Source organism: Miniopterus natalensis, chromosome 4 (assembly GCF_054644295.1).
Source record: "Miniopterus natalensis isolate mMinNat1 chromosome 4, mMinNat1.hap1, whole genome shotgun sequence".
Classification (NCBI taxonomy): Eukaryota; Metazoa; Chordata; class Mammalia; order Chiroptera; family Miniopteridae; genus Miniopterus; species Miniopterus natalensis.
In genome coordinates, this window is record NC_142084.1 from 50,568,795 (window position 1) to 50,593,692 (window position 24,898).

General features: G+C 37.3%; 1 protein-coding gene across 2 annotated transcripts in view; it reads right to left on the bottom strand.

Moving 5' to 3' along the window:
• Nucleotides 1–591: 591 nt before the first annotated feature.
• Nucleotides 592–24,898, bottom strand: part of TMEM144 (transmembrane protein 144) — a 63,173-nt gene continuing 38,866 nt past the window's right edge. For both annotated transcript variants that reach the window (XM_087816534.1, XM_087816535.1), the window contains 10 exons: nucleotides 24,141–24,263; nucleotides 21,868–21,967; nucleotides 19,992–20,072; nucleotides 15,829–15,910; nucleotides 13,717–13,793; nucleotides 11,547–11,665; nucleotides 8,565–8,684; nucleotides 7,276–7,373; nucleotides 5,907–5,960; nucleotides 592–1,335 (listed from right to left, as the gene is read on the bottom strand). In XM_087816534.1, coding sequence (XP_087672660.1) covers nucleotides 1,252–1,335; nucleotides 5,907–5,960; nucleotides 7,276–7,373; nucleotides 8,565–8,684; nucleotides 11,547–11,665; nucleotides 13,717–13,793; nucleotides 15,829–15,910; nucleotides 19,992–20,072; nucleotides 21,868–21,967; nucleotides 24,141–24,263 — 938 coding nt within the window. In that variant the 3' untranslated portion in view covers nucleotides 592–1,251. The remainder of the gene's footprint in view (nucleotides 1,336–5,906; nucleotides 5,961–7,275; nucleotides 7,374–8,564; nucleotides 8,685–11,546; nucleotides 11,666–13,716; nucleotides 13,794–15,828; nucleotides 15,911–19,991; nucleotides 20,073–21,867; nucleotides 21,968–24,140; nucleotides 24,264–24,898) is intronic.

The following is a 24,898-nucleotide window of genomic DNA, read 5'->3' on the forward strand; positions in this document are numbered from 1 at the left end:
TCCGTTAATTTGAACATCACAGCCACCGTGTGGGATGGACACTAGCATCATCCCCAGCTTACAGATGGGGAGTCTCATACAGGGGCTCAGACACTTAGCCGAGTGCATACAGTACAATGAAGCAGAGGGGGGACTTCAGCCCAGACAGGTGAGCCCCAGGTTCATGCACGGAAGCAGAATGCTCTTCCGTCTCTTCCGCAGAGCAGAGGGACGCACTGCAAGGAGGGATGGGTGAGACTTACGCTTCACAAGGGGTTGGATTATTTTGAGAGTTTGGGAACCATTGTGATGAACATTGTACTAACATTTCCATTTCAGTTTTCTTAGAGAAATAAAACCAGTATGTCTCTGATTTCCTGTTGCCTAATGGACACCACCAGTGAAAACCAGAAGGTTTCAGAAAAGTATATTTCAGAAAAAAAATACATATATATATACATATATATACACACACACATGTGTGTGTGTGTGTGTGTGTGTGTGTGTATGTCCAAAAGAGTGTTTGGTCTCTTTAAACTCTGATAAGCTAGAACCTCACTTCAGCAACTCTAGAATTACCCTCAAATTTGGAATAGTACATTCATATATTTATGTATTTATATGTGCTTGTATATTATGTGTAGGTATCATACACATACTTAATGATGGGAAATTTCTGTTCTCTGAAGATATATTTCATCTGGAGTAATGAAAAGCATTTTGAGCTAAGTAAGATGGGTGGGTAATGTAGAACTGGGCAATATTAATTTGAAGTAAAAATAAATTTCGGCTAAAAATAATGAAATGGCCTTTTTAACATTCAGCTACCAACTCTGACATTTACTTTTTGTAGCAAAGGGCCCAGGTCTGCCTCTCCTCATTAACGAGTATAATATACTGGAAATTTGGACATACACAAAATTCTTTGTATACGATCTCCACACTGTTTTCTAGATTATGCAACACGAAGGACATATTGTGGTAAAAGGAGCACCCTTAGACATAATGCTGTAACAATGTAGACATTTTAGTGACCCCCCCCCCCCAAAGTCCTACCTTCATAAATAGTTCATAAGAAGAATTTTTCATTTTTATACTTGACTGAAAATCAGTTTTCCTTCATTCTCACATTTGTGAAACAAATCATTTACTGACCCCGAGATGAGTTGGGATCCATTTGCTACATGAAAATGCTGTTCTCAGCAAAAGCTGTCTAGTGTCCGGTAGAGGCGTTCTCTTGACCACTGCTGCCACCTGCTGGTCGTGTGGTTGTTAGATTTTAGAAAAAGCCGTGCATAGAGCTCCAGTCAAGATGATGCAAAATGCAAGTATCATTAATAGGTAGTTTTGTTGACCCTGAATAATAAAAAATAATAACTGTAATTAAGAACACATGAATCAAACATTAGGAAAAGCACAGACTCTCAAGATTACTAGGGACCTTACTAACCATCTTCCTTAGCCACCCATATGCTTTTTTGCTATTTCTCTAAGTGGTCATTCAGATTCCCTTGAAAACCCACAAGATCTTTACTAATTCACCTGTTCAGTAAATATGGTGGGCTCCTACTGTGCATCACATGTGCTGGGGTTAAAATATGCAATAAATAAATAAAGTACAAGGGCAAAACATGCCCTTATTCAGACAAACATATAACATGGGAGACAGGAACTGATTAATCACAGGAAAGGATGTTACGAAGTGAGAGGGGTGTGAATAAGCAGGTAACCATGGTCGTTCCTGAGTGTGTTGTAAAAGAATCTTAACAAAGTGGTTTGGAGGGTGGGAAGTTGAGCTTCTAACTGTAAGAGTCAATGGATGGGGTTGGGAAAGAGGGCAGCAGGTAGGAATTCCAGGTAGAAAGAACGTTATGTGCAAAACTCTGTTGTAAGAGAAAGCATGGTACTTGCCAAGGGCTGAAAGGTCAGTGTGACTAGAGCAACGCGAGTTAGGTAGAGAAAGGTAAGGTCAGAAGGCTGTGGGCCCGAGCATACAGGGATCTAATAGGTCATGGTAAGCTTTTGAGTTTTATTTTTTGAAGCAATGGAAAGACATTAAAGGGATGGACACAGCTAGATGTGGTGAAAGATGGGATTTGCATTTGATAAAGCCTACACTTTTTTACAATGGGGAACAGACTGGAGGGGGCCAGATGGATGGAAGGAGGCCAAAAAGAAGACCAAAAGAAGGCAACTACAGCCCTCTCTGTCAGATAAGTAGACAGAGATCAATCTAAAAGGTGAGGAAGAGAGACTAAGTTTGGCTTGTCCAGCTATTTGTGGCCGCAAAGATGGGAAACACTGAGAATCACCTTCCAATGTAGACAGTCCATGTTTAGATTAACAAAGAAATACCTTCCTGTGTTAACTAGAAATATTTTATTTCCTGCAAGTTCTATCTCTAAGGATACAGATAGATTGATTTTAATCTCTTTCCCACAAGAAAACCCCTCAAACACTGAAAAATAACTGTCTAATATCCCTGAAGCATCTTATTTCCTAGTCAGTATTTTAGCTCCATTTACCATTTTCTCATATGGAATTGTTTCAAGCTCCCTCACTGTTCTGGCTGTTTCCCTCTGAATGATTGATCGCCAGGTTGTCTATATCCCTCTTTAAATATAGCCCTCAATACTCTAAGGGAAGGTTTGAACATCACAAAGTAAAACCGGATTAGCGCCTCTCTAATTTTAGATCTATGGTCTAAAATTACACTGAGATCTCCTGACAGTCAAATCTCATATAATACTATTAGGTCTTATCAATATTAATGCCAATTAATGCATAGCCCCAAAACAATACAGTGCATGTTCCCTTTTTCAGCTTAATAGAATATTAGGTGACAGTGAATTAATTTGTCTGATGACCAGGAGCGGTCTTTGTAAACTGGGTTGGAGCCAGCTGTATTGTCTGATTTACTGTGATCAGCACTCTCAGAAGTCACTGTAATACAAGTACTACAGGTGCAAGACAGTGCCCAAAACCTTGCCAAGTACAGATCAGTGCGCGCGCACACACACACACACACCCACTCTCTCTCTCTCTCTCTCTCCCTCTCATCCTGCATTAAGGCATTAAGGTTCCCTGACATCTTTTTCTTAGTTTTAAAGACAGTAACCAGTTCTGGTGCAGAATAGGCACTGAATAAATATTTGTTCAAAGAAGGAATACACTCAGGTGATTGCTAAATGTACTTTAAATTAGACAATGTGATTACTTAAATAAGAAAAAAACAATATATGGGGCTCAGTTGTCCAATTGTCAGCATTTTACAACCTAATTATATGAATATTTTGGTAAGCTCTCTATTTTATTGTCTGTGTAGACAGAAGGATAATGTTCTTAGGGAATAAAATATTTTTCCCCTTTAAGGTTAAGAATCTGTCTAAACTGCCTAGTCTCCTAGAGAGAGAAAAAAACTGATTATATTTGGGTGATAGTTCTCCTTGGTCAAAGGTAAATGTTAGCTCTTAGAAAGATCACACTAACATTCTCCCCAAAGCAAAACATTTTTAATTTGGACTTTTTGAAACAGCTATTAAGATAAAAAATCATCTCATTCTTTATCTGGGGGAGCTACTGACCTATAAATTGTTTTGGTAACAATCCCCTGCATTGGTATTACTGTAGACATACTGGCTAAAAAAGTGTGTTGCTAAAAACAATAGTGAATATCTATCTAGCTTAAAATAGCTAAATATAAAATTCTAAAACAAACTTTCCCCCAAAGGAACAGACATCAGATATAAAAGAACATCAGAATTGTGCAGCCTCCAACTGGAGCACTGATGGCATTAAAACTAAATAAAATCATTAAGTTCTTTCACACAAAAAGTGTTTGGGTCTCTTAAGTCCTTAGTGCTGTAGATTATATATAGGCTTTTAAGTGTGTGTCTTCAAGGACCGCCTTAAGACATATTGATAGAACCTAAAAGTCATAAAGATGAATGTTTTGCTTTTGTTTTACTCTAGGGTTTTGTGTTGTTTCTAAGAAAAATAATTTTAAAAAATTCTGGTAGGATTTGGGGTTCAGTGTTTTGTTGATAACTTTTCCTTATACTCATGGGCATGTAAAGTGTTTAAAACTTTCCTTTGACTTCACTGTCAACAGGCAGTTAGGCATCTGCATTGAATAAGTATCACTGGATGCCCTTTAAACTTTGTTTGTAGGCTGATTCGTAAGTTTTTTTAACTCTAAGAAGGTCAACAAAACTCCTTGCTTTCAGCTTGGCCCTCACTCTATTTTTATATACACACTTGGCTAAATTTTAACACTTACTCTCAAATTCCAGAAAGAATTCCGTTGGGATTTTATAGGAATCTCAATGAATGTAACTGGAGAGAATCGACTAGTAACCATAGTGAGCTGTTCTATCAGGAATATGGTGAGTCTCCCCATTTGTTCTGATTTTCTTTTATGTCCTTTTGTAGTAAAAGGAAAAGATTTTATAAATTTAGCATACTTCTTGTTCATTATTTTTGTATATTTTTATAATCTTTGTAGGTATTAATAGCATTTATTTCTACTTTTTAATTGATAATTAGTGGCACATTGGTGCCACTGATTTTATATTTATATATCAGTGGCATACTGATTTTATATTTATGCTATATTTCAGCACTTTACTAACTGATCTTATTGGATCAGAAGACTTCCAGCTGATATTTTTTAAAAACCCTCTTTGAATGTCTTTTAGTATCTTTTTAGAGGACTCTGAGGAATTAACACTAGGCTTCATGGTGAGAGATTCTCTCAAGGGAGTTCTTATGTAGGAAAAAAAGATTTTTAATTCAGTGTCATATCATTATTACTGTAGTAGTGAGCCAAATAATTTTCAAAAGCTTAGAATAAATCTATTCTTAGTTTGTGCTTCTTTCTACCTTAACTGCAAACAAGCTCTGGTCACTAACTTGTGATTTGCTAAGGCTTCAGCATGTTGTACTGAATAATAATCTTACATGGAAATCATCATCCTTTGTGAGGCAGATGAAATATTTGCAAAGCGATTTACAGAGTGTTACGGTCATAGAATTATTTTTGTGGAAAGCAACCCTAACTAAAATAAATGAGAAACATGTGCCTAGAAGTAACTTATGAGTCTACAAATGTTTTAAGATGTCCTGTGTATTTAAAAAAAATTAAGATCATGGTCCAAATATCTTCTAAACATGTTTATTTCATCTCAGAATCTTACTCGTATTATCAAATTATGGCTTTCTAAATCAAAACATTTCATTTCAAATGAATGAAATGATTTCTTAAATCTAAAATCGGATACTCGTTTTAAGGATCAGCCAGGGACACAGTTCACGTCATGGTTCCCAGAGATGAGCAACATCACACCCTAGAACCGGGAATTCCTTGCTACCCCAGCGGCACACAGAGACAGGAACTGCCAGGCCTCTGTCGCCTCGCGAGGGAGTGGCAGTGGGCACCTGTCGCCGCACTGTTTCCCAGGAAAGTTGCTGTTTTGATATGGGGACCTTTGGGAGGCCGGCGAGCCCACAGCAATACCTATTCCCAAATTCCATTTGCCTCAGGGATATTTTAATCTTTGGGCTAAAAAAATCTTTTATTTGTTAATCTACCATATTTTATACAAAATAAAATTTCCCTTTATCACATTTTATTGGATTATCTAACCAAACCTCTTATGGAAATATAAAGTCAACGAGAGCATTTTTCCACTAGGGATTGGGGTGGAAACACATTTTATAATAATTATCATATTTATTTATTTATTTTTTCCCTAGTTAGGGGTGAAAACACATTTTGAACATCTGACCTGTCAACTTGATTCATGTGTTTTCTGCACTGGGTTTAGTAGTTACATGCAGTTTTCAGAAAATAACACAAATGTAGTATTAAATACCCTTTGTACATGGATCTACACCTGTTTTAAAACTCTGTCCTTTCTTGTACATACCTGTATTTCTTTAAACATGAAGACACCCCACATTGCAGCTACAAATCCTGGACCCTTAAACAAAGAAGAGCTTTAATTATATCAGTTATTTTTCTGTCATTGTACTCTATATAAATATAATAAATTGGACAGCTGACCTGACACTTTAATCAAATAACTTTCTATTGTAAAAGCAATATAACAATATTGTCAGGGAAATAATCTCAAACCTAACTCAACATTAAGCTAAACTAAGTAACATTAGGTAAAAAACGAAGAACTTTTTGTGTTTTTGGATTTAGTTGTTTATTTTATGAACAATATAGAAATGTCAAAAACATACTGTTTGAAACCCAGGCTTTATATTAAAATTTAAGGATGTTTCTAACTTTAATGCAATGTGTTTTAGCCTAGAAAATATGTTTTTTAAAAATCAGTTTTCTAGGTTTGCACAGATGTGCTGATAAAATGTTTCAGGCAAATTTTGTTTATGATGATGATTTAAAAGCAGGGCATGCAGGTGAACAACTGGTCAGCAGACTCAAATATCTAGTGTAGCCCAACATGAAAGCAATTAATTCCTGTGTGTATATATGTCAGTCCTCTTACCATAATGAACCTGAAACAAACTCTGAATTGGACTCTCTACTGATGGCAAAAAGTAACACTGTGTACTGGAAACTGCACTTAGAAGCCTTGAGATTTCTACTTGCTTTCTCACTCCCACAATACTCGTAGCAATTGCCTCAATATTCTCATCTTCAAAATGGGGACAATCCTATTAATACTTGTCTGGTCTATGCCAAAGGAAGTATTCTGTTTTTTTGATACCTAACTATGTGCTACATAATTAGCACCTAAAAAACATCAGATGAGACAAATTGTATTATGTATGCCATCGTGGATGGCATTATCCAGAGACAATGCTTTGCTTTCTAAAGCACATTCTGAAAGCCTTCTCTAAAAATACTGAAGTTTCATATAAAGAGGAGTAGGAAATACTTTGTCTCACAAGGTTGTCATGTGATTCAAGCATGATAATATACAAAAAAGCATTTCTATGTTTATAAACTGTTATATAAAGATGAATGTTGTTATAAATAGCAAGTTATAATGTATCCAAAAAGACAGTAGGTAAAATGACCCAACAAACACTTTCAAGGATATCAAAGATTAACAAACCTGCTAAAATGAAGCTAGCAATGTTCCATTAGCTATGGGGGACATGAGATTAGAGGGTATCAGTTTATCTCCATGAATCTATTATACTAATTGTCCTCTTAAAAAATCAAATTCCATAGCAATCTTCAGTGATTCACTAAGAATGCTTCAGAGAAATTAGATTTACATTTGAGAAACAAAAATTTGGAGAAACACTTCAGGTACTCACAGCAGTGATTATTGGAAAACTGACCACAGCACTCAGAGAGTGGTTAGCGATGAACCAACAGCAGGTGCCCATTGACCAAAGTATCCCCGACAGAAATCCTGAAACACACACAAACATCTCACATGTACAAGCCACGCTCCCCTCCTGAAAAATTCACACTCTAGATGTAGCAGGAATATTAAACTACATATATCAAGGCATTCCTATCAACATTATTGGCCAATGTGGATTTTTGAGTATGCTAAATGATTGTTTTGGAAACCAACCGATTGCTCTTGACTGCCGTGGGTATCATTATCAATCCTTTCACTTTATCGACTTTAAATAAAGTACCCAAAGTAGTAACTGAGTAAAGACTGGGTAGTGGAGCGGGGCCTAGGGAAGACACTAGATCAGAACAAGCTCTGCAAACACCATTTACTCTAAACCATGGGCATAAAAATATGTGAAATTTCAGAATGATGCTTGTAGCTAAGGAAAAAAAACACCTCCTAGAATTTATATGAAAATACCAGCTAAAAATTTCATGATACTTTAACTAAGCCTTCAATAAATATTCTACCATTTTCTATAACATTATAGTGGTAGAGTTGCACATGTTGGCTTAAGTCAATTAGGCTCTTAAAAATGAGTCCCTGACATATGCTTTATTTTGTACTATAAAAATTTTACTTGTGGACTTTTATTCCAAATTGAATTGTAGCAAAACCAAAAATGAGAAATTTTATATATACATATATACATATATACATATACATATATGTATACACACACGTATAACATTTACCATCAATGCCTAATTGATTAAGTCCAAAAGTATGTGCATTTATCATATAGCTTTTTGAGCTCTAAAATAATTTCTACTTACATTTTAGAAAAAATTTTTGCTTTCCCACATGGCTACAGATTCCTATTTGTTGATACTTAAAAAAACCCCACAAAATCACAGGACTCTGACTTTTAATAGGAATCCTTAGATAGTAAAAAAGAAATGATAAAGTCTAATGGTCAATACATAAGATGTTTTGGCGTAGGAAATGATCTTAGATTTATTGTTCAAGTTTGAAGTTCTGTAATAATGACTAACATTTTATATTCAGTTTCATGGTTTTTAAATCCTTCATAGTTGGTGGTGAACTTGGCGAAAGCAATTAAGGGAATGAAAATACACACGCGCGCACACACACACACACACAGGATGGCTTGATTTCCAGGAGATGATTAAATTAAATGAGTAGAGAATGATAGTTTTATAGAGTAAGAAGATTTTCTATAGTAAATGTTCTTACCTGGCAAGACTGCTTCAGGATATAGTTTAGGATTATTTTTCATGGCTATACAGTAAGCCAGAAAGTAGATGGTACTTGTAAGAAAAATGCCACTGGCATGTGCAAAAGCATAGTCCAAATCTGAAAACAGATTATAAAGCTCTCAAGTGTATCATTTTAGTCATTTCAAATATAGAGTTCTAAAACAAACTCACTGAAATTAGCCTTAAACATAAAGGAACCATTAATTATATTTTATCACCCTCGTTTTCTACATGCTCCCTATATAGAATTGTAATTAACATATTAAAAGCCAAAAAATATGAAGTAGTAAATTAGTTATTATAATCAAAAGGCTTGTTTTTATGATCATCTTGGAAAACTAAACAAGAAACAAGCAGCACCATTTGAATACAATGTTAATATCATCCTTTTTAAGAATAGGTAATCAGCCCGGCCAGGCGTGGCTCAGCGGTTGAGTACCGGCCTTGGATCCAGAAGATCGCAGTTCGTTTCCCAGTCAGGGCACTTGCCGGGGTTGTGGGCTCCATCCCCAGTCGGGGGCATGCAGGAGGCAGCCGATCAATGACTCTCTCATCACTGATATTTCTCTCTCTCTCCCTCTTCCTTCCTCTCTCTGAAATCAATAAAAATATATTAAAAAAAAAAAAAGAACAGGTAATCAGGCCTAATTTCTCTAATGGTTAACAGCAATTGTAGCAAATTTCCAGTATGCTGTAGTGGGAGGGGGTATAAAAAATTGGGGGGACCACTAATTTTATATTGTCTGTTGATCAATCTGGAGTCCAGTACCTCTGTTGTAGATATGACATCTATATAGAAAAATATTTAGGAAGTTACCCCAAAGAGACATTTATTCGATTGCTTGCTATACCTAATTACAAGAGGGATTTAACACATGATGGTGACCCAAGGTCTGAGAAACCCCCTCTCTACTGACTGTTTAGGCAGATGGTACTTTGGCCATAAAGATGGGTACACTACAGGTTCCAGCTGGGAAGGCCATGTTGGACTCAGTGATTCTCTCAACTAAACTTCTGACTAAGATAAATGGCTATATTTAGGGAGGGAAGTTGGAAGATCAAAGTATTTATCTATTCTTCAGAAATATTAAGTCCTACTTCTGGATCATATAAGAACAACACCCCCATCCGTGCAATGCCACAAAAGGCAGCGTAACAGCAATGAAAAGCACAGACCAGCTGAGGGCTAATCCTGAACCCACGACTTGCTAACTTTGAGACTTGGGCAGATTATCTAATCTCTTCCTGTCTTAATTTTTTCGATTATAAAACAATAATCATAATGGTATTCAGCCAATAATGTTGTTATAATGGAGTTTGACCCATAATGTGGTTACACATGAATTATTATTGTAATGTGCTTAGAACAGTGCCTAAGAGAGCATGTACTACTCCTGTGTTTGTTAAATAAATGAAATAAAAAATTATGCCCCTCTAGAATTTTTACATAAACTGTGTTTCTTTCAGGCTATATTTGAGTTGTCATAAGAAAGATTCCCAAGAACTGATTGTACTATTTGTGTACAGAAATTGTCAAGGACATTGTTTATTAGGACAACTGTACTCCTAAATAATTAGTCGTTTTTATCTTGTGTTCGATAAATTGTGGGACTGATCTGATTTCTCTTGTGGCTATAAGACATCTTAGAGCCAGATTTATGGTTCATTTCTATCAAGTGTACGAGTGTGGTACATTTTTTAGACTCATTTCTGGATCCATTTTATTTTTTCACTCTTGATTTTCTTTCTCTTTTAATTTATCCCATGTGTTATTCTATTTTTATTAGTTTTTATCTTTTAAAAAATGAAAAGAATAAAAATATGAGAAGTATTTGTATAAAATCTAAAAGAAAAGAGAGACATTAATAACAGGTTTGAAAACTGTTCATGGAGCGGAATATAAAAAGGAAGAGAGCAGCTATGGTATCTAGTCAAAGCCTAGCTACTATTTAAAGTTGAGTTAAAATCCCAGCCTTTCCATCGATCTTTCTCCCATGACTTTGGCCCCCTAAACTTCTCCCTTACCTGAGCATAGATCACATTAATTTTCTGTACCATCCAATTTAGAACTTCATTATCCATGGTCTCATTCTTTTATCATGTCATGGGTGTAAACCATGTTTCAACATAATTGTAGGACCTCTGAAGTAGACACTTCTTCATCCCCTTTTGAATCTCTACAAGGCTATCGAACATCGTGTTGAATTTCCACCTAAGAAATTAATTCTATCACTAGAAACAGATTATAAGGGAGCATTACGTTGGGCCTTTCAATGTACCACCCTGTGTTTAAAAAGTAATATTTTCTGACTAAATAGGCTCTACTTCGCCCTTTAGGAAGCTTATACTTTAACCTTTACTTGATTTTAAAGTACTATGTCCTGAACTTTAGCTTTTTTTTTAAAGAGCAGAAGAATACATATTTTCCCACAAAATAATCTCCAAATCTTAGTGTAAAGCTGGAAGCCACGTGTTAAGATCCAAGGAGCTGAAGTGAATGCTGATAGAGTAAAGTTGGTTATATTTGTATGTTAAAGATCGCATGAAAATACACGAACAGTCCTTTATTACTGTTAGTCTTCAGTGCCTTTCTAATTCACCACTTCAATAAAAAGTAAGATCAAATCTATGTCCACTATATACTATGATCACATTATTTAATTGAATTAATTGGGGTGACACTGGTTAAAAAATTATGTAGGTTTCAGGTGTACAATTCTATAACACAGCATCTCAATATTGTCTTGTGTTCACTACTGTAAGTCAAGTCTCCTTGCATCACTGTTTAACCCCCTTTACCTTCCTTCACCTCCCCCACTCCCCTTTCCCCTCTGGTAACCACCATATTGTTGTCTGTGTCTATGAGTTTTTTGTGTTTTTTTTTTTCTTAATCCCTTCACCTTTCTTAAATAGAAAAACAGGCGTTCAGTTTATCAACAAAGTAACTTTTCACTCTTACCATACTGGCTTGCCCCTGCATATATACTATCATTTCTTTTGCTGTGGTCCTTGATGTAAATGATTGGCACAAATGTGGATCCATAGAGTATTCCAGATATCACTGCAAGACTGCAGCCCCTTAAGAAACAAATAAGTCACTATTAATCTTGGTTGAAAGAAATATTTCTGACAAACACACAAATGGAATCATAACGAAGGCATGCTTCAAAATGTAAATCACAAGCAGGCATGTAGAAGTCACCCATCTATCTCAAGCTCTAGGACTGAGAGGAAGTCAAAGGACCCTGCAGTGTCCAAGCCATTGGGACTAAGAGTGCAGCTTAGGTCCTCCACTGTCTAATTCTGGAAATACATGACTTATAAAAGTTATATACCGATTATCATTATAAACTGTCATTACATAGTTGGGAATATTGCTATCACATTATACAGTCTCCGTAGATAAATGTGGCTCTCTAATGAAATTATGAAGTATTTGTGGCCTGGCACTATGCCATAGGCTTTTTTTTTGAAACACAGGTTTGTTCAAAACAACTACGGAGATCCACTGATTTGCCTGTGTCTTACTGACTACGGCATGGTCAACAGGCAGTGATGATTTAATAAAATGATCTAGATGGTTAAGGTAAAACATCACCCTTTGTAGGAAGGAAATGTTTCATGTTAAGCACTGGAGTCATGCTGACTCCTCAGACTTGATATCTGCATGAAGCAAGCGTTTCCAATGATTTTCGGGGAAGGTGATTAGTATTTTTTAACAGTCCCTTTAACTTAATACAAAAGGAATATGGCATGAAACAGGAAAGAGTGTTAGGAAAAAACTGTTCCTTTTCAAACTTAAAAACAAATTCTTAATGTCTATTTTCATAGAGCTTTAAGGAATATAAAATTGTAGAAACTCACAGAGCCAACTCAGCAATGAGCTCTATTCACGCAGGAAATCCTACGTGGTGGTGAAGGCTGGACTTCACAGTCCAGGAGGAGGGCCCCCAACACAGACCAGGCTAATAAACCAGGTCTGGCTAATTGTGAGGCAACTAAAAATATTCTTCTGAACAAATATTTCCTTAACAAAAGAGATGCTTTGTGGAAAAAACCCCACAAAAACATTTTGTTTGGGAGATGTTTTATTCTGAAACACAAAGAGCAACATATTTGTTTCTTCAAAAGCTTGTTTACTAGTCTTTCATTTGTTCTATGTATTCAAATGTTTATCGAGCATTTATTATGCACCAGGCACTACCTCTTTCCCATTGTGAGGATATTGTATATGCGCACAGAAGAAATGCTTTATATTCTTGAGGCAAAAGAAGGTGTCATTGCATAAAGTCCAAAAGAGCCATCAGTTGTAAAATGCAAGCTGTATACTATTATATAGTTTCACAATTCTTTGCCAGCCCCTAAAACCCTAAAATATAGGGGCTTCTATTGAGCCTAATTCTTTCAGTCTTTATGAAGTCATTTGGGGGAGGGGGTAGTATCTACATAAAAACAAAATACTGTATCTGACAAAGAATATCTTGGGCCCAGCCGGGCGTGGCTCAGCGGTTGAGCGTTGACCTAGGATCCAGGCGATCAGGGTTCGATTCCCGGTCAGGGCACATGCCTGGGTTGCGGCTGCAGCCGATCAATGACTCTCTCATCATTGATGTTTCTATCTCTCTCTCTCCCTCTCCTTTCCTCTCTCTGAAATCAATAAAGAAATATTAAAAAAAGAAAGAAAAAAAAAGAACATCTTGGGATTATAAGGCTGTCTAACACAACAGTGGAGAGATTTCTCTTGGAAGGTGGACATCCTGGGGAGTGCAGCACTAGGAAGTGTATTGCCTAATTCAACTGGGATTTCTGAGAGCACGCTGGTCATTGTCTTCTGTGGCCTATACCACCTCTTTTACTTTAGGTGCAAAAGTCTTGCAAAATGAGATTGCTTTTGTCGGCTACTGATTAGCCAGGGATACCGCAGTGGCTTAGGATTTCCTTGAATCACTGAGACAAAGGACCTCTGCATCTAAAAATTCAGTGGCAGACAAGAAACTCTCTCCACCATGGAGCTAAAAAAGTCAGAGCTCATGTTGCCATTTTCTTCTTGAACTCAGATGAGTATCACTTAGCTCCAGTAATCTTTGCTTTTACCAAATACAAAAGAAAAGAACAGAACCTCTTCTTACACTATGCGGGACTGCACTGCAGAAAGCCTATCCACCCAGGAGGAACCAGGACAGGGATCTTGAGTTTTGTTGGTCACCTATTGAAAACATTGGCACAACCAAGACAAAAACAGCATTCAATTGATAATCACGTTGGCAACAAAGAGATTTTCAGTGTTTTTCTCTTCTCTCTCAAATGTACTTTAAAATGTGAAGTGTTATTCTGTGTTATTCTGTGGATATCTCTAGACTCAAATGCTTCTGATTCTGACCCTCTTTTAATTCACAGTGAGTCGGTACTTGGTAAGTTGTCTGTGTAAATTTTTTTACAGTTTTAACATATGGCTATTTTGATACACCTATCAAAATTAACAAAAGTGCCTGGCCAGGATGGCTCAGCAGTTGAGCATCAAACTACAATCCAGGAGGTTGAGGTTCGATTCCCGATCAGGGCACATGCCTGGGTTGGGGGGTCCATGCCCAGTAGGGGGCGTGCAGGAGGCAGCCGATCAATGACTCATCATTGATGTTTCTATTTCTCTCTCTCTGAAATCAATAAAGACATATTAAAAAAATTTAACAAAAGTTATTAATGCTTGTGTTTCATTTACATATTTTAATAATCTGTAAAGAAATGACAACCAAGGAAAACTCAAAGACTCCTTTACTATGGACTGCCTTAGGTCAATAGGCATATTTTTATTCAGAATTTTTTTTTTAACTGAAATTAGTTAATAAAACAATTCCAGCCATGTTTCAAGATTAGGCTAATATTCTAAATCAGGAAAAATTATGAGCAAATTCATAGTATTTCTATTATTGTATATAATGATCTTTGCCTCTTAGCTAGAGTTTCTTGATGTTATACTCCTACTGCTTTCATAAGAGATAAGAAACTAGATTTGAGTTCATTGCTAAATCAAATTTTCCTTTGGCAATAACTGAAGAGCTCGTGCTGTATGGTTGCATACTAACCAATCGCGCTGTTTATGCACCTTTAAACTTGGTTTACTTGTATCCTTCCATTTTGCCTAGAAAAATCTAGCCTACCATGTATATCTGTGTGTTACCAAGTTGCACTTCTGTGATTTCATTTTCTGTTCTTTTCTTTGAAGGGCGGTTGGTTAGGAGGTATATCTGGATCCCTAAAGTAGGCAAGGAACACCTGACACCTCCTCTCAACCCCCAAACATTTCCCTGATTAAGAGATGCTTCTGGATTAATAAATCACTTTTCTCTTACATGTAAGCTAAGTTTATTCAACTTTAGCGTCGATTTAACTGAGGTTTCAGTCACCTTAGCTGATAAGAGTTTTGACGGGAGAAGAAAGAAGGGAGAAGAAAGGATTGATTCTGAAGTAGAGGCGGCACCTCCCGGGAAGGCAATAGCTCCGTGCGGGTGTGAACCGCCAGACTCGGGGGGCCGGAGAGCACCACACGGGCCCTCTGCGGCAGAGGAGGTTCTGGAAATAGGAAGGACTAGAGTCTGGGCTCACGGCAATGGGGGTTTACCCTGAAATCACTTTTGCATGAATAGTCTTGGCACTGCTGTGTCAGGTCTCTTTTAAATGTTCCTATTTAATCTAGATTTGCTATTCCAGATTAATTTAGGTTCATCAAAGTCAAAACATAGTTCCTGTCTTCACCTTTGAGCAGAACAAGATATGACAGAAAAGAGAAACAGGATGCAAATAAAGTCCAAATCCTACTTTTGTATGACTTGACCTACATTTTCATTAGCTTCCTCTGACCTATTCCCCTTGCCCTCCCTGGGCCTCCTTTAAAACCTCCTTCCTCCCCCTTTTTAAATTACCTTTCATATTTCTCTACAATATTCAGGGCTCTCCTGTTGTAGAAATCCTTAAATCATTCTAAAATATAGGCTTGTATATACCTCTTCTAGTAGGAATCTACTGTTAATAAAAATAAACAGACGTCTGTGTTTGCTGAGAAGCTTTCCTTGGGAAATACTGATTGCTACATAGCCCTAGTTGTAACAAATATTTTTGAAAACCCTGACTAGAAAAAAACAAAACATAAAACACCACCTTCTCATCTTTGTTCCAAATCTATGCATTTTCCTTTTATCTTAATTTTATGTTTCACATCAAGTTGTCTCCCACACTATACTCACGTGGTCTGTCATTAATGGGGTGGTGTCCAGAAAACACGTGTTATTTGGTAATTCACTTTTGATGAACAAAAATATGAAAGTACTGTAAAGAAAATAAATATTAGTGGTATTTACCATGAATCCTGGTTCATATCAAGTTGCTTGAATTTTAAGAAAAAACACAGTTTAAGTGAAGTTCTACTGACATGATGATTACTTCCAAACTGCATCTTCAGTGGTTCTGCCATTTCTTGAGAACTGTTATTCTCTTTGGCGTCTCTCGTTGTCCTTAATTACAACAGGTTAAAAGCTAAGCTCTAAGGCCTTCCCCCTAAATCAGATCTTTCTCCTATTTTTTTTGTTTTGGTCAATGGCTCTTTCTTTTCATTCCTGCTTAAGCCTAGAATTACATGGTAAAATAATGCAAATAAAAACTACCTTGAAATAATATTTTTTTACCTATTATACCGGGGAAAAAACAAAACAACCTACCCAAATTTTAATAACATCTCAGTTGGAAACAGGTACTCCTGATGGGAGTGTAGAACTATGCAACTCCCATGGAGGAGACTCTAGGGTCATCTACCAAAGCCACAGACGTGTCCACTCCTGACTTTATGAACACATTGTATGCGGGAAACGTATTTATATGTTTTACGTTGACTGGTAGTAGAGCGCGCGATAAAAACTACCTGCAAACAATGTGTGAATATTGTTCCAGGACCTAAAATACAGGTATATCACACTCAGACAAGGTGACCTTCACAGACAACGCTGGAATACTATGCAGCCATGAAAAAGAAGTGAGAATGCCTTTTATGCTTTGATAAGCAAAGATCTCTAGAGTATATTTTAAGAGATAGAAGCACGTGCATAGCCTAATGACTTTTCTCCCTTTAACATTCCATAATGCACTGTCTCTTCATGTCCAATATCTTTGTAAAGAATGACTCACTTACTCTTGACTTTTGAACCATGCAATTGTGTTAAAATATTAAATCAATGTAAGAAAACTCACAACTTTGATATACTTTTGACATTCCTTTTTAATATGTTTGCATGGTTCAAAAGTTACAACAATATAAGTTTTCAAAGTACATATGTGGCTAAAATAGTATAACTAGCTAAGTGTTAAACAGTGCATATGATGTGCTATCTTTCATATAAAAATTAAATATTTCTTAGTTTCCTTAGTTCACTCTTCTACTTGCTTTAAAAACTTGAATGACTCCATAATCCCTTCCATTGGAAACTTAACTTTTCAATTTTTATTGCTGTCTGCATTGTGTTCCACCCAACCCATCTCAACACAATTCCCCACATGGACTTCTTTCTCTGACCATCCCTGCTCCAAAATCTCCTCCATTCCCAATCTTTCACAACTATCTGCTCTGGCTTATGTTTCTCACTTAGCTGAATACACTAGGCACTCTCTTATCAGACTTTTTATAACATTAGATATAAGGTGGTGTATAAAATTAAATAAAAATGGTGACTAAGGTTTTGATTTTGAAGGGTTGTGACTAATACCTTTTATGAAAAGAAGGAATGCGGGAAGAGGAACCAGCTTGGAGGGAAGGGTAAAATAAGAAAAGTAATTCTGGTTGGAAAATGTTGACAGCAAAGAGAAAGGAACTAGCAGTCTAGTATTTGTAGAGTGCTGACCATGTTTCTGAATTAGCAGGGTCCCCAGACATGAATTATTTTACTTCAGACTGAGGAGGAGAAGCTTGGGAGGCATCTATGTAGAGACGTGAAGCCTTGTCTGTAGTTAGATGTTAAGGACTGTGGCTCTGAATAAAAGTAATTGCTAGAAACAAAGATTTGGGTTTCCTCACAACACAATTCTCCTGAGAAGAACAGTTAAGTGAGAAAAGAATAAAGAGTAGACCCTGGAATAATCCAGAGCATTTCTTTTTTAATTGAAAAGAAAATCTGCCTTTTTATGAACTCCGACTCATAGATCTTTATTAAGGCATGTTTAAGAGAGTGCCCTGGACATTGTTTCTTCATGTTAGCTCCACTTCCACCCTTATCTATTCTCTCCTGAATATAATGCTTAGAAGACTCAAAACTACATTTTCTCAAACTATATTGGCGGCTAGGATTTGCCAACGGGAGGCATAGGCATGAGATTAAAAGGTAGGAGACACAATTTTGCTTTGGTGATGGCTCCAGAAATTTCAGCAGCAGCTGTCACCCAGGGCAGAGGCAACTGCTCAGCAGTGCTGGCCAGAGTGTGGGCTCCGGGGCTTCCAGGCTGCACCGCTTCCTCCCCTCACTCCACTGGGCCTTATAACACTCTTGTAAACAACCCCCTGTGTTATATCCTCTGCTGTTTAAAGTGCCTAAAGTGGTTTTGGGTGCAGAGACTGACTGATACTTACCTTAGGTATCATATTGGGAAAATACAAGGCTAGAAATAATCTACCCAATCCTTTAAAAACTGGACTGTACAGACAGGAGCAATAATTTCAATTTTAAAAAGAAAAGCAACATCCTAAACCAATGTAGCCATATTCCAAGTTTCCTTATACTGACCATGAAACCCCAAGCTTATTTTAAAAATGTCCTTCAGAACAAACTGATTTATCTGAGTTAAAACAATGAAATGAGAGGTTCTAGAAATTCTTCTCAGTAAAGAAGCATAGATGGGAGCCAGGATGCACCACAGAAAGGGATCATTGCATTTCCCTGCCAGAGATCAAGCTCCAAACCAAGCTGCATGGGTCCCTGGGTGCACTGATTACCTTACCGTAGACTTGGACAACACATGTCCAAAGGGAAACAGTAAATGAACATGACATAGTTATTAATAAAAATAAGGACTATTATGATAAAAATTACCCAACATATAGAGCAATAGCAATGTGTCTAGCACTATATAAAGCACCTAACATATTTTATTTCATTTAATCCTCAAAATATCTTATGAGGCTGGTGCAATTATTATCCTAAATCTATCCCCAGAGGAAGAAACCAAAGCTTCGAGAAAATAAGTGATTTGGCCAAGGTCGTACAGGTAGAGGTGGTAGAACATGAATAATTTGTAATTTTGGAGAATGTACACTTTCTATAGAAAGATAAATATGGAGAAAAACAATGCCTGATGGACTGGCTAAATTGGCCTTAAGTTACCATTAGGTGAAAACTAAAGCATGCTAACTTTACAACATTCGGGTGTAAAGAAATTGTTTCTGAGAGAGCTATTCAAAGCTAGAATGCTGCATGAATTGTACAAAATACATAAAATTGCCTCTAACCAAAAAATGTCAGGAATCCGCTATTTCAGAATAATCTATGTTATTTCTTCTCCAATTGGCCTGGAACCACTCTCTAAAGCAACATTTCAATGACAAAGAGATTGTTCCTGAGTGTGGCTGGCAAAGAGCTATCATTGCTGGAGGAGGGGAAATACAGTTTTCTTTCCCTGAAGAATAAAAAAGTACGAAAATCTTCCCAGGCAGCTCTATCCGTTATGTGAAGCACTGACAGGGAATATAGATGGAGCCGAGAGAGGAAAGGGGACTGACTTTAAGGTGACCTAATTTCTGTTTGAGTTTTATTGACTGAACACTGCCATATAGAGGTTCAAAGTCATTTTCACCCTCATTCATACAGAGTATGCAAAGAGACACAACACAGATACATCTAAAAATATTTAAATGGGTGTGTGTTTGCATAGGTGATAGAGTTGGTTATCTAACTGGGTTAAGAAGAGTCGAGTGAAGTGACAGGGACGTGGAAACTGGGGGGTACAGAGTAAGTGAGTAAGAGAATCAATGGCTATTTCTCGGGCCTCAGAAATCCAGCATATTTAGCTTCCATGGCATTTCTGAGTTTGCAAAACACTTTAATATGCTCTTTAATTCTAATTTTTAATCCATGTGTTATAATTTTCTAAATATTATAGAAAATGAGAGTGAGCTTAAAAGGAGCTAACTGAGTTTCCCAGGGTCTCGGAAACTCAGGGTCTTTGGAGAGCTAAAGCTTGACTCCTGGCCCCAGAGCTCTCGGCACTCTCAGTCTTCTCAAGCCAAGTCTGTCAGCGCAAATGAAGAACGCGAGGAAGATCATGCCAATTTATGAAATGTGGGTTTAAAACAATGGAAGCGCATCCGGATCTTTAACAAATACTCTAAATGTTTAGAAGAGCAGCCGAGTCATTAGAAACAGCGGGGTACCTTACTGCTGAGAGTCCAGCTCCAAAGGAATTTAGCAGCGGTTTGGCGACTTCTTCTGCGTCCATCCCAAACCAGCCGAACCTGGCAGGTGAGAAGGTGACACAGAAACCGCTGCTGTTGAAAATGTGTTCATGACCGCGCTGAGGGCAGGGGCTCAGGGCCAGTGTCCCGGGTTCAAACCACAGGTTCCTCACTTACGGTGGCCAGGGTAAGTGATCTTCGCCGTGCCTCAGTTTCCCAATTTAAACGGGGATAATTATACCTACCTTATAGGTTTCTCGGGAAGATTAAGTGCGTTAGTATACGTAAAAGGACCTGTGAGTGTCCCTTTCTTACTAAGACTAAGGCAGAAGGAAGACAAAACATAGGCGAAGTGGGTAACTGAACGCTAATTGGTTGGCTGCAATCTTGTATAGTATTTGACATGGACTCGTAAATAACGCTTGGTTACAGACTCCCACTCCTCGCCATCACCTTAAACTCCTTTTAGTTTCACGCCTTGACACTGTGGTGACCGTTACCAGCCATCACTGTGAAACGACCAGGGGCGAGAGAAAAAGAGGCAAGGAGAAAAAGGGAAAATCGTACATGTGAAAAGCAGGGTGGGCAACGGGGAAAGGACAGGAGAGAAGGCTTCGGAGGTTAGTTTGTTATTGTTGAAACTGCAGTGCTTAAGTGGGATGACAAAATCAGAAAGCAAGGTAAGAGTAATAGCCTCCCTTTTATTCATTTTCCCAAGCTCTGCTTGAACGTTAATCTCAGTGCTGACCCAGAGCAGGGCAGTGCAGGCCGCTGGGACTGTCTGTGCTTGGGGCTGCTCCACAGCCGCGGTGCACCACAGCGTGCTTTCTAGGCCGGTATGGCCGTTGAGCACTTGCAATGTGGCTAGTACAGCTGAGGAACTGAATGTTTAATTTGACCAAATTTGAATTAATTTAAATGTATATTTTTTGGCTTTTTATTTTTTTACTTATTTTTTAAATTTTGGGGGTGGCATCTGTGACGCATCATCTGTATATTGCATCGTGTTTACCACCCAAAGTCAAATCTTCTTCTGTCACCATATATTTAACTCTCTTTACCCTTTACTACCTCCTAACCCCTTCCCTTTGGTAACCACAGTACTGTTGTAAATTTAAATATAAATGGCCACATGTGGCAACTATATGGGGTAGCCTAGCCCTAGAACTGGTGCTGGCAAACTCTTCTTGAAAGGAGCAGAGAGTAAATATTTCAGGCTTTGTGGGCCAGACGATGTCTTGCGACTACTCAACTCTGTCATTGTAGCCTAATGGCAGCCACAGACAACACTTAAATGGACCAGTTTGGCTGTGTTCCAGTAACACTTTCTTTACAAAAACGTCTGGGAAGCTGGACCCTGGTTTGCTGTCCCTGGACCAGACTCTAGAGGGAAGAATATATGCTTTACAATGGGAAGATGTGGGCTTGAATCTGGCTTATTAGCTCTGTGACCTTCAGCAAGTTACTCAACCTCTTTGTGTATCAGCTCTCTTATAAGATAGTGCTTCCCTCATATATTTGTAAAAATTAGCTAAGAATGAATGGTGCATACAACATGCCCAACAAACTGTCACACAATAGAAAGGGAAGATAAATATCAATTCCATTTCTCTCTCCCTACATTTTTTCCCCTAGAGATAATTCTTTACAATATCTTGATCAAATATCTAGATAACTTCTTTAGAACTTAGGGTAAATAATAATTAAAGGCAGCATATTTTATGCATGTATTTTAGCAGTAATTTCTAAAAGGATAAGAACCGTATGCTATTCCTCTCAGGTAGACCAATCCTTAGCTGTAGCCTTACATATATTATGAGCTCAGAGAATCTTACTTGAAATAGCTTTGTGTTACCTTGAGCTTGCCCAACCAGTTAACGTATTAAATGATCCCCAGATTAAGAGTCCAAGACCTAAACCAATGGTTTTCATAATTGGAACAACAGCAATATTCCCTGTAGATGTAACATACAGAAGAAAGGTATTATTTTCAATGCAAAAAATACATTTATAAATTGATTAACTTTTATTTTAACTTCAATAAAAACTTATGGGATTTGGACAAATTTAGTATAGCACAATTCCTCATTTTTAAAATAAAATAACCATATTTTTGGCATTATACTCATGATTATGATTGCTAAAAGAACTATGCTTAGAGAAAAATCATACAAAAAAATGCAGAGTAACTCTGCGTAACTGCACCAATACTCTTCAACCTTAACGCAGGTCCCTGTTCCCTGACTTTTTGCAGTAACCATCATCAATTAACTTAGTAGTGACCATCCTCTTAGACTTGAACTAAAGCCAACAACTGGTAGAAGTCTTTGGCCTACTATGACCCCAGACTTTGCTCTCCCATCCTCACTGACTTATGTTCTGTATTCCTGCATTCATTGCTTTGTCCTCTTGAGGGTCACACAGGGCCAACACCATGATGTTTTTTAATAGTTCTTAGCCCTTCAGCAGTCTGGCTTCAGACTAGCAATCTTTTCTTAATAGCTTTCCTCTCTTGATTTTCAAGATGCCCTCATTTCCTGATTTCCTCCTGTTCTTCTCTTTAGCTCTTTCTCTCCAGATTTAGGTACCTACTAAATATTTTCCCTAAAACACATTCCTTCTCTTGCCATATTCTACTTTGGGTACTTGGCTAATTTTGTGATTTTAGCTATCAACTAGGGAGACATACTCCCAGCCATATAGATCTAGCTTCGATCTTGTGCCCGGTTTTATGCTTCAAACTGTCAATAAGAGATCTCCAACCAGATGTTCCCCACTGTGGAAACTTCAGGGACTTCAAACTCAAGTGGTACCAAGTTGAACTCATTATTTTCTCTTTCAAACATGTTTTTTCCCTATTATCCTCATTCTTGTCACTGATACCACCACCCTCTTAATCACCAACAATAAAATCCCCACGTCATCACAGACTCTTCCGTTTTGCCTACTATCCACATCAAATCAGTTACTATGACCTATAGCATCCACATCTTCAACACATCTAAAGTTAGACCCTTCCCCTATGGACTCCCAGCTGGGTGAATATAAATACTATGGGGTGGATATCAAGATTTGCAGGATGGCCCGGCCAGGCGTGGCTCAGTGGTTGAGCATTGACCTAGGATCCAGGAGATTGGGGTTCGATTCCCAGTCAGGGCACATGCCCGGGTTGCAGGCTAGGCAGCCAATCAATGATTCTCTCATCACTGATGTTTCTACCTCTCTCTCTCCCCCTCCTTTCCTCTCTCTGAAATCAATAAAGATATATTAAAAAAAAAAAAAAAAAAAGAAAAAAGATCTGCAGGATGAATGGATGTTTTCTCTGTTCCCCTGCCCCAATTATACCTGATAAACATAATCACACTAAGGTGTGAGAGATAATAATTTAAATTCTAGAGGAAATTTAAAAGTTAACTCTTTTGTCTTCCAACTCATGAACTTCATCAAATCACTTATTATGCAGATATTCAAACTGAGCACCCAATAAATTTTTAACATTTTAAAATTTATTTACTTTTAATAAAATTACCTCTAAAGACCCTTGATACTTGAAATTCTCCTTGCTAAAAAGAAGAAAGCTCTCCAGGGCTGTACTTATACATTGTTGATTGGCCAAGTGAAGGCATAAATTCTAGTTATAGAATTTCAGGTATTGATAAGGCAACAGAGGGAAGCTTTTGTTTGCTTCTATTTATTTTCTTCTGCCAGTGCTTTTGAAACGATAATGTATCTGTGCTCGTCCAATTTAAAATACAAGTCCTAAAAATGATACTGGTAGAGACTACTATTTAATAAATATTTTCTGGTAAACATGCTAGACACAGAAAGGCCAGAGCACTTAAATTCATATGTGAGTTATGCTTGAACAGATAGAGAACAATTGTAATATTTTTGCTATAATTTTCTTTCAGGGACTAAGAAAGAAATCATTAAGAGGATTCATGAAGTACACCAAAAATATTTATAGAGAATCTGAATGAAAGAAACTTTATTGTCAATTTCTAGTATCTATGACTAAGAATTAGTCAGACTTACTATTTGTGCTATTTCCTTCTATTATGAACCAGTTATCCTGAGCATAGTATAAATTGATTAAAGTATTAAATGATAAATTATATCATACTTTACCTGTTGCCCAAATGCAACCCCCAACCATTGCAAAAGGCCAAAACTTAGGGCAATGTAATATCAGATTGGCCACCAAGGCAACCAACCATATGGCAGTGCAAAGTACCCACTGGAGGAACATTCCTGGAAATAAAAGAAATTGGTGTCAGTGGTTCAAACTGATTTGAGTAAATTAATGCTTAGGAATATCAATGAGGTATTATTATAGGAATGGCCACAATTTACTGAACGCCTATATGCCAGGAACTTTGCACATTTAATATAATGCTTACAATTACTGTCCATAATAATTAACCTTAGTTCGAAGACAGAGAAAATTAATCTGAAATGAAGCAACTTGTACAAACAGCTAGAAGTTTGTAGAACTAGAATTTAAACCTAGGTGGTTTGACTCTAAAGCTTACTAAGCTGTGCATTTCTGCATAACACCTTTTTGCATCTATTAGACAAATAAAATATTTTCTACCAAAGAGTACTGGCAAGAGTTGAATCTCTGTTTTTATTCAGATGCCAGACCTAGTGCTGTCCATCACCAAAAACACGGCATTAAGAACTTCACAACAGCACAGCAGTGATTTAAACCTTTGGGGATCATTTATGTCACCTTTGGGATTAAAATAAAGTCATTTATGGTCACAGGTAGACCTTGTACAGTTAGAGTTCAATGCCTATGATGAGCCAGACATCACAAACCCAAGAATTAGCCTTCTAGGTCAGGGCTACTCTCCTTTCTATGCTCTGGTTGCCATTTGCCAGTT